At 46.1% G+C, this 10028-nt stretch overlaps 1 protein-coding gene across 1 annotated transcript; it reads left to right on the forward strand.

The window, feature by feature from the left end:
- The first annotated feature begins 5926 nt into the window (after window positions 1-5926).
- LOC135384493 (uncharacterized protein K02A2.6-like) lies at window positions 5927-9052 on the forward strand. The gene has a single exon (XM_064613695.1). It carries the CDS (start codon window positions 5927-5929, stop codon window positions 9050-9052), a length of 3126 nt encoding a protein of 1041 aa, XP_064469765.1.
- Window positions 9053-10028: the final 976 nt, after the last annotated feature.

Consider the following 10028-nt stretch of genomic DNA (forward strand, 5'->3'; position numbering starts at 1 on the left):
GATGACAGCATGCGTTTTTTTTTTTGTTTTTTTTATCGGCCTGGCAGTTGTACGCCAGAGAAATCTCATTTTTGGTACTGAGGCGACGAGCCAAGACCCAGAAGAAAGGTACAACTATGAATAGATAGTGGGAGAATATAGTGCTGCCATAAATGGTTGCGAGACATTTTCTGGTCCCGCGTTTGTGACACGTGTTCTCACTAGTTCGGGATGTTTCTCTCCCACCCCAACTGCTAACTGCGGCTAAGTTGTCTGGTGTAGCAGTCTGACTTTGTCGTGACTTAAATCCCCATTTTTCCCCCATCTGCTATCCACCACATCACACACGTAGCGAGACAATCATGATCGACACCACAGTGGGCGATCCATGGATTTGTTTTGTGCACTGCAGGGTTCTTACCGTGTTCTCGTGTGTGACATGAACGTGCTCATGCAGAGGAATTAAATGAACGTGGAAACAATTTTTTTCTCGTTTTTGTTTGCCAGAAGGGATGTTCCTGAGCACACGACTGACGTTTCATGTTTAGCACGCGAACGATTTTTTCACGATAGCTTAAAGTGCCACCACGGACTAAAAAAACAAAATGTTTATTTTATTTCATATGATAAATCAACCTCGACCAAAGACGCAATAAGCAAAGTATAAATGACGTCAGAAAACATTACGCGCTTCAATGAATTTTCGAAAGTTGCCGCAAAAGTTCATCGATTCGGATTCACCAAGAGTAGGTGACGTTACCCAGAGTTGGGGACGCTCTATAGGCCCGGTTCATTAGTGCCGATTAACATTTGAACCGAGATCAATGGTCTCTTACAGTGGCACAGAAATCATTTTTAACACCCTGTTTTCTTCCTATAAAACTGTTAAATAGGCCGGCAAGATGCACCATGCGAAGTAATTCACACCACAGAGCCATAACTATAGCAGAAATTGAATTTAGAGTACGCCGCAAAAAGCGACCGTGCGCAACGGTGGTGAAGAGCAGTACCAGCCTGTGATCGGCCTGGAACCTCGCGTTGACGCTATAAAGAGAACGCTTGCTGACTGGCCTAGAGAAATGTTGTCTGCTACTAAGCTGTAGCATCGGTCAGTATCGGTCATCCTGCCTATGCCTCATTTTGAAATCGTCAACTCCCCTCTCCCCCTTCTCCCTTTTTTTTTTTGTGCTATAGTCGTGACGATGCCCACTTGAGTGCGGCCAACAACGGCAAGCTACCTCGAACCAGAACGAGTTCTCCTTACAGCGTCATGGGTGACGTGCATCATACCTCCTCATCCTCGTTATACCTGGAGCGGTGAGTTGAAGTGACAGTCGCATCCGGGAACGGGTCTATAGAATTGATACCACAATGTTGAGCATCGCTGAGTGATCTACTTGGCCAATTTTCACGGCCGGAAACCGCTTAGATATTAAATAAACGAATTTCAAAGTTTCGCGCCGCCTCTGCAGCCGCGGAGGTTCCAGCGAGACCGACATCAATGTGGCGTATTTATCCAGTGCAGTGCAGCTGTAGCTTAAACAGTTTCGCCATGAAAACCACCGCCTCCCCCCCCCCCCCCGTGGGGGGGGGGGTGGGGGTGGGGTCGAGGTAGCTTGCCGTTGTTGGCCGCACTCAAGTGGGCATCGTCACGACTATAGCCAAAAAAAAAAGGAAAGTGACCGCCCCCCCCCCCCCCCTTGGCCACGTGATCATCCCTAGCGAATCGCGAAGAAGTGGCGGGAAAACGGCGCCAAAAACCGCGCGCTGGCTCGATCGAACTGCGCATGTGCGCTGCGTGCACTCTCCTATACCCTCTCACTTGGACGCTCCGTCCCTCCGCCCCCCCTTTCCCGGCGGTTCGCCAGGCCATCTGCTAATATTATCGGGAAGCACAAAATGAAAATACAGAAGACGAAGGAATGCACATGCAAACATTTACTTAAGCATATAAACAAGAAGCAACACGTAAATCGAATTCAATCTACACGATTATTACATAATACTGCAGAATAAATAAATAAAGAATAAATGCTGCAGAACAACAGAACGCGTGACTATCATATTATGCAGTCTTTAAAGGAACTGTAAAGTGAATTTCAACCCAGGGTTATCTTATGATTTTATGAAAGCCTAGGAAGAGTACATCTCAGTTACGAAATATTTCTTTTTAAATCCCTTCTTTCTTTGAGTAATCGAATTTCAAAGATTGCATTCGAGCGCAAAGCTAAGTACTCCCTCAGACACAACACTGGGTTGGCTCGTGTCGGCTACGGCTAGTCTCGCTTTTCTAATCCGCCTCCCGGTCTGTGGCGAAAGCGTAATGTTGTTTTGAGGTCCACGTCGTGTGATGTTCATTTTTTCCAAACTTGAATACCCTCGAGCTTGCGATAGTCCAGCAGTCACGCCCGCAAAACGTTTGTTCGTACGAGTGCACGCGGTAGACGCAGTATGACACGACATCATCCGCAGAATCGTCGACGGAGGATGAATTACCGTCATAGCAATCACCTAGCCGCCGTGGGAAACACTCTTCATGTGTAATGAAAATGTTGAGAACCTCGCAGCGGAAATATGGCATTGCTCTTTCGGTTCAGGTGTCCTTGTGGCAGATGCATGCTGATGCCGACGGCAGAAAAATGCCTTTGTTGCCGCGAAATGAGACGTTACTGAAGCAGCACAGCGGTTGCATTTCAAGAAATCTGTACTTTAAAATACTGTGACTGAAGACTGAGTTGCTCCAGGTATCCTCTGCTACGTGAGAGAAAGCGACGAGTACGCTGTTAAGAGGAACAGCAAAGTGAACAAGTGAGTTCATCCATGTGTGCCTTCGATTTGTTATTAGTTAAGTTACATATCATAATTTTACGTTGTCCATGATACATGCAGGAAGTTTTGGTACGTTGCCTACAAACAGTTTACCAGGTGGCTCTGGGGACCATTAGGAAAGCTGAAAGCACTGCAGAAAAGTCCTCGAAGCATGTGCTGTACATGCCATAAGGGAAAACTTTCCTTCTGAGGCATACAAAGGTTTTTGCCTTTTTGACGTGTGATGCAGTAGGTGCTGTCTGACCATGTATATGTCTGTTTGCTTTCACTGAGATGAAGCTCTCAATTTTCTTTCAGGTGCTTGAAGGCAGCATTAAATGCCTCCCATCTTGACAGCAGTACACTGGATGGTTTGATCGTGAACACTGCTTTATCACAACAGTATCCCTTTCATGAACAATAGAGGTCTGCCATATACCCTTCTGGAATAACCAGACAGCCGTTACACAGTAAAATACATTCTACAGACATCAAGGCTTGTAATGTTGCTTTATTGATCACTGTGTTTATGAATGAGCATACAAGAGATAGCAGTAAACAAGCAAACAATGAAGGAGAACATCCCCATACTGTATTCATATCAATTTGCAAGTGCTACTTCACACCAACCAGTAACGCAATGTATGTATGCTTTTTTTTTATTCTGTGCAGTGCACAGGTGTTTGCCGCGAACACGTTCCAGTCCATAAGCTCTAAGAGAACATAGGCTATCACCTTGCCTATAATTGATTTATATATTGATATAGATATATACCGATTCAGCTGCGATCGTATCAAGGGTCCATTTCTACGTTCCACATTGCAACACTAGAACCCACAAAACATTTTATGTATGTGGTAACAGTTACAAGAAATCGCCTTCTTTGAGGCTTCAGATTGTATATAACTCCCATTCCGGGGTTTTTGATCTGTTCAGTGGTGACCTATTTGGGGTCGTACGCCAACTTCGATGCCTCCTTCATGATGGGTCCAAAGCTAGGCCAGTTGTTGTCTCGCCATCTACATGGTTTTGTCTTTGTCGTAGTATTTGTTTTTGTTTTATCGTATGTAATTATGGTGTTTTAATTCATTTCTTTGTATTGACTGTCTGTATGGTGCACCATTAGGGAGGCCCTCTGGCCATTCATGGGCACCAGAAAAATAGAAATAAATAAATACATAAATATAACACCTCGCGTTCATGACTTTATCAGTATAAGAAGGCCTTACATGGGGTCATGCCAATCAATAGTGGCTTCTCTTCAGAGGCATCCCTATCGTTGACAAAAATTTTAGACCTTTTCTGTGTCTGTGCACATCCATCTTTGCAACACTTTCTCAATTTCTTATTATAAATTTCCCATGTTTTCCCTCATACCAGTCCAATTGCAGCCATTGGTGCGGGCTCAGGCTTTTGCAGACCGCTGCTATTTCACTGTAGCTCACATCTTTGCAAGTTGTTGGTGTTTCACTCCTGAGGTGATCTACATCCTCTGCGAAGATAAGATATGGTCATGGCTAAGTGTCTTCCCTATGCTCTTTATATCGAAACATGGCCCCTCATGGCTGTCATGGCTGTTGAAAGCGTGCCAGGTCAAACCTAGACACATTATCTCGAAGCTTGTATACATTGTTTCCTGAATGACAGCTGATTTGTATACGTAAGCTCATACTTCTCCACATGCTAAGTAGAAGCTCTGCATTTCCCTCAGAATTGGAACTACACCTGTAAAGGTGGTTACAAGTACGCTGCATCCACTGGTTTAGCTCAGCACGTGCACGGCACTTGATTGCAGGTTCGAGCTTTTTCTTAACTCATCGGTATCTTAGCCCTCTGTTACAAGATCCTCTTGTGGACTACATCGCCACTAAGCATTCCTGAGCATGGCATTTGCATATTGCAATTGTACAAGCTTGTTCTTTTTACCTTTTACTACATGTACCTTTTATGTCATTGTTGCAGATAGAAGTATTGTAACTGAAAATTCAACTACGCAATGCCTGTGTGCCTTGTTTTGTATTATTTTTTCATGCCCTCAATACTTTCTAACAAGAATTTGGATTTCCTCCTCACTACCTTCTTTATTCCCTTTCTCTAATGTACATCAGTATAAATATCTGTACCATGTGTGTCTGTATCATACCTAATGAAGGACAGACTCTATTCGAAAGCTTGTGTTTCAGTAAGATTATTTGGATGTTTCAGTCTCTCATGACCGTGAGTTGATAATCCTACCTGTGTCGCGAAATGGAGCCTGCGACCTTTCTGGTAGGTGTTGTAGGTGAGGTATGTTGAGGTGACTTCAATATTAATTAGCTTGAGTAACCACAGAACTGGTCAACAGCAAATACTACAAGGTGTCATTTGAATCTGTGAAAACATAAGGCACTATGAATTCACACCTTGGCTACACTGGTCCCATTGAAAAGGATTGTGCAGGACAGCAGGATGTTCCCTGCAGCCATCTTGTTGACTTCTGGCCGACGTTGTTGTGTTCACTTGGGCACTCTGCTTTTGTGGTGAGAAGCGTGACACGAACATCAGTGGCCTCTTTGTGAGATGCACCGGAAGTTCTGAATATGATGCACATTTGATGTACTTCTTCTGGTCTGGTGAACCAGAGGGCACAACACTGCAAAGTAGAAGATATTTTGGTATCTGCAAACTTGTATCAGCAGGCCATTCAAAACTGTTGTCTTCAGATTTCCAGAATGACTCAACAGCTGGTTCCACCAGTGGTGAAGATATCGTCATATCATGCACCTGCAAGGCATGCAGAAGTTAAAATGTTAAACAAAACAAGAGCTTGACCCACCTGTGAGCATGAGTGTGTATGGACCATAGGTGTTGAATTCATCACTGGATAAAGGTTGAGAGGTGTTGACGGTAAATCATGCGTTGACACCCTTTTACTTCTGAGTTTCACATTCTTGTCAGTCACGATGGAAGCCTGTGTCGCTGATATGAATGAAGAATGTGTAGTGTTAGCTCAGTTACTAGGGGGGGAAGGACGACGACGTTGACGAGGTGTAGGAGCTCGTGGGGATGAATAAAGCATTAGCGTTCTAAACTGCAACGTGGCTGGATGTCCTTTACTTCACGCTACATGGTGGCAGCGGTGGGATACGTTTGAAGACAATGTCCCTGGAATCAAGCTTTATGTCATCATCGTCTATCTCATCGATCGCCGGACTTCGGCAACCAGCCCAGTTCAACTTCATCGACGTCACGGACTGGCCTGCCTGGAGGGACGAGTTTGAAGACTACCTCTATGCGTCCGGAACTCAAGATAAACCAGGAGAAGTTAAGGTCAGGACATTGCTTTACTGCATGGGAAGAAAAGCGCGTGAAATCTTACGAACCTTCAACCTATCTGAGGAAGAGACAAAAGATTACGGGATTGTGCTTGAAAAGTTCAATGCACATTTTACTCATTCACGAAACACTGTTTACGAGACTGCAAACTTCAGTCGACGGCAGCAGAATCTTGGCGAAACCGTAGACGCGTACCTCGTAGAGCTGCACAAGTTGGCAGAAAAATGTGACTTTGGCCTAACGAAAGAGCGGATGATACGAGACAGGTTCGTTGTTGGCCTAATAGATACTAAGCTGTCACAGTCGCTTCAAATGGATTCGTCTTTAACCCTTCAATCGGCCCTAACGAAGGCCCGCCTAAAAGAAGCGGTTGTGAAGCAGCAAAGCGAGTTGGGGAAAAAAGACCTGGTTGCCGACACCGTGGGTTGTGACTGCAGATGTTCAAAGCCAGCCCTTACTGAAGAATTCGCAACCGATCTTGTTAGCCGTCAGGAGAAGAGAGATCGCCGCGGCGTTGACTCACGCCATTCATGCGCCCACTGCGGATATCGGCACCCACAAAGGCCCTGTCCCGCACGCAACAAAGAATGTTTAAAATGCTGCAGAGTCGGTCATTTTGCAAAAATGTGCCATACTAGCCTCCCACAGTGGGAAAAACCGGGACCCAGAGACTATCGCAGGAATTTTGTATCCGAGGTCACACTGCCCGAGAATGATTTCTTCCTCGGTACGGTAGCAATGCAGACTCCAGCTCCCGTAACCAGAGAAGTAGAAGTCAGAGTCAATGATGTTCCTCTGCTAGCAAAGATTGATTCTGGCGCTGACGTCACTGTTGTCGGGTCTGGATTCCCAGGGTTGCCAGACCTTCTTGAACCGCCAGACACACTGAAAGGACCAAGTGGAACCACGCTCGACGTTCTTGGGAAGTTCAGAGCAGTAATCCAATGGAAAAAGAAGACTACGTCCCAAATGGTATATGTCGTGCACGGTCTAAGAAAGCCCCTCTTGGGGTTGCCAGCATTACTTGACTTAGAGATCATACGTTTTTTGAACGAAGTGGAAGTCGGAGAAGATCACTGGTCTACTCGCAAGTTTCCCGAGCTGTTCCGAAGTCTAGGCAAAATTCCCGGGGAATACGTCATTCGATTACAAGAAAACTGTACGCCGTTTGCCATAGCCGCGCCACGTCGCGTTCCTTTCGCCATGCGCACTTCGGTTAAGACAGAGCTCGACAATATGGAGAAACAAGGTGTTATACGGAAAATACACACTCCGACAGATTGGTGTGCACCAATCGTTCTTGTGAAGAAGCCATCGGGGAAAATCAGGATCTGTGTTGATTTGACGAAGCTCAACGAATGCGTTAAGCGAGAAAGGTTGATCTTGCCAACCGTTGAAGAGGTCTTGGGCAGCATTGGCCCCGCCAGGTTTTTCACGAAGCTGGATGCTAATTCCGGGTTTTATCAGATTATGCTCTCAGAAAAGAGTCAAGAGCTCACAACTTTCATAACGCCATTCGGACGTTATTGTTTCCAACGCCTTCCCTTCGGGATCACTTCAGCACCAGAGGTCTTTCAAAGGAAAATTGCGCAAGTGCTTGACGACTTACCAGGAGTCCTGAACTTAATGGATGACATCCTTATTTATGGAGACAACAGAGAAGAACACGACCGGAGACTAAATGCAGTCTTACAGCGCCTGTCTGACAATAACGTCACCCTGAATCTCGAGAAATGCAAATTCTTTGTGGAGAAGATTTCGTTCTTGGGAGTTCTCATTGACCAGCACGGAATTTACCCGGACCCCAGAAGAGTAGAAGCGTTGACAGCTCTAGAACCTCCTCAAAACGTTTCGGACTTGCGTCGTATTCTAGGGATGTTCAACCATGTTGGAAGGTTCATCCCTAACATGTCAACATTATCAGCACCTCTGCGCGAACTTCTTGTGAAGAACGTTGACTGGTATTGGGGAAACGGCCAACAGGATGCTTTTCAACGTCTAAAGGCCTCCATCTCTTCTGGAATTTGTATGGCCAAGTACAACCCTAATCTCCCGACGATACTGTCAGCAGATGCCTCATCCTACGGGCTTGGAGCCGTGCTACTGCAAGTCCAGCAACCTGGGGACCGTAAGCCAGTAGCGTACGCGTCGCGATCACTAAACAGCGCCGAAACTCGTTATTCTCAAATGGAGAAAGAGGCTTTAGCCTTAACCTGGGCCGCGGAGAAGTTTGACGAATATATCTGTGGTCTGCGCTGTACCTTCGAAACTGATCACAAACCGCTTGTCTCCCTCCTCGGTCTCCAGCAGCTGGATCAGCTACCACTAAGAATTCAGAGGTTTCGGCTGAGACTAATGAGATACGATTACGACGTCACCTATGTACCCGGTGCGTCCATGACAATAGCCGACGCTCTTTCGCGTTCTCCGCTGAAGGACACCACGTCATCCCTTACTGCCGATGAAGTTTCGGCATTCGTACGTGGAGGAATCGAGGCGATCCCGGACTCCGACAAATTGCTAGACCGTATCCGGGAATTTCAGAAAAAAGATGAAGTGTGCAGCACACTAAGAGAGTATTGCAAAACGGGATGGCCCCCCAAAGGGCGAATTAACCAGGCACTACGTCCTTATTACGAACAAATGGCAAAACTCTCAGTGTGTGAAGACGTCCTACTGTGCGGCCAGCGTATCGTAATTCCCATGTCTCTGCGAGAAGAAATTCTGGGTCGCATACACGAGGGACACCAAGGAATTGTTAGATGCAGACAGAAAGCGAAGGAGTCTATCTGGTGGCCGGGTATCAGCAAGGAGCTGGCGGACCTTGTTAGAGCCTGTTCCGTCTGCGAGGAGTACAGACTTCAGCCGTCAGAACCCATGATCCCAACGGAGACACCTCCCCTCCCTAGTAACGGAGCTAACACTACAGAATGCAGTCAGTATCTATAGCGCATAATTTATTTGACACTTATATTCTCCTGCGAGAGCTCGGGGCTGCCCAGGGGAAGGGGGATATTGCGTTTGGTACATTACGCAGCGTAGGCATCACAAAAATCGATTTGAATTTCAGGTGAACCACACATATGTATTATTCCTGTGTATCGGTACATACATACCTCATCTGCACTGGTGTTCGCATCCTCAGACGTCACATGTTGAAACACTGGTGTCGGGGTCGGGGCTGCCGTCCGTGTGAGAAGTTTTCGACCATCCGCTGCTACCATTTCGTACGAGTCGTCAGAGAAATTGGTTGAGCAAATACGGCGTGGCTCACGAACGTCTTGACCAAGCGCTTGCAACAACTTTCGTTTCCGTGCATTTTCCATTGGAATCTTGTGGTACACAACGTCCCTTGTCGAAAGAGCACACTTGGTGTATCCCCGAACATTACAGCAGATACCTGGCATCGTCTCAGGTGAAGCTTTGTTCAATTTCGGCACGAAATGAACTTTTTTGCGTACACAAACCTCGCAAGGCCGCAATAAACGCCGTCGCCGTGCAATATGGTTGGGAGGAGAGAAGACAGAGGGCGCTGACCGCGCTGACGGTATTTTGGTATACTGTTTCTTCGATATTTTGAAGAATTGTCTCGGTAATTCTTGTGATTCTAAAAGTAGTGTTTATTGGAGATTAGTAGCGGGTCGTAAGTTCATTGTGTATTACTTAGGTATCATGTGACAGGAGTACTCCCATCATGACTTTTTTAGCTGTTACGGGGCGCAACCTACCGTCCGATTTAATTTTTCTAATTTATGTTGTGTAATAATTAACCCGCTTTGAGTGCTTAGGCTCTATGTGAGGCATCACACAGGCAAACACTACCAGGTCACACACAGAAACAGGGGGGTCAAATTTCACTTTACAGTTCCTTTAAGGGAAGCTGTTCGCTTTGGAGAAAGTAGATATTATTATACGCATACGGTAG

The sequence above is a fragment of the Ornithodoros turicata genome, chromosome 2 (genome assembly GCF_037126465.1).
Source record: "Ornithodoros turicata isolate Travis chromosome 2, ASM3712646v1, whole genome shotgun sequence".
NCBI classification, from domain to species: Eukaryota; Metazoa; Arthropoda; class Arachnida; order Ixodida; family Argasidae; genus Ornithodoros; species Ornithodoros turicata.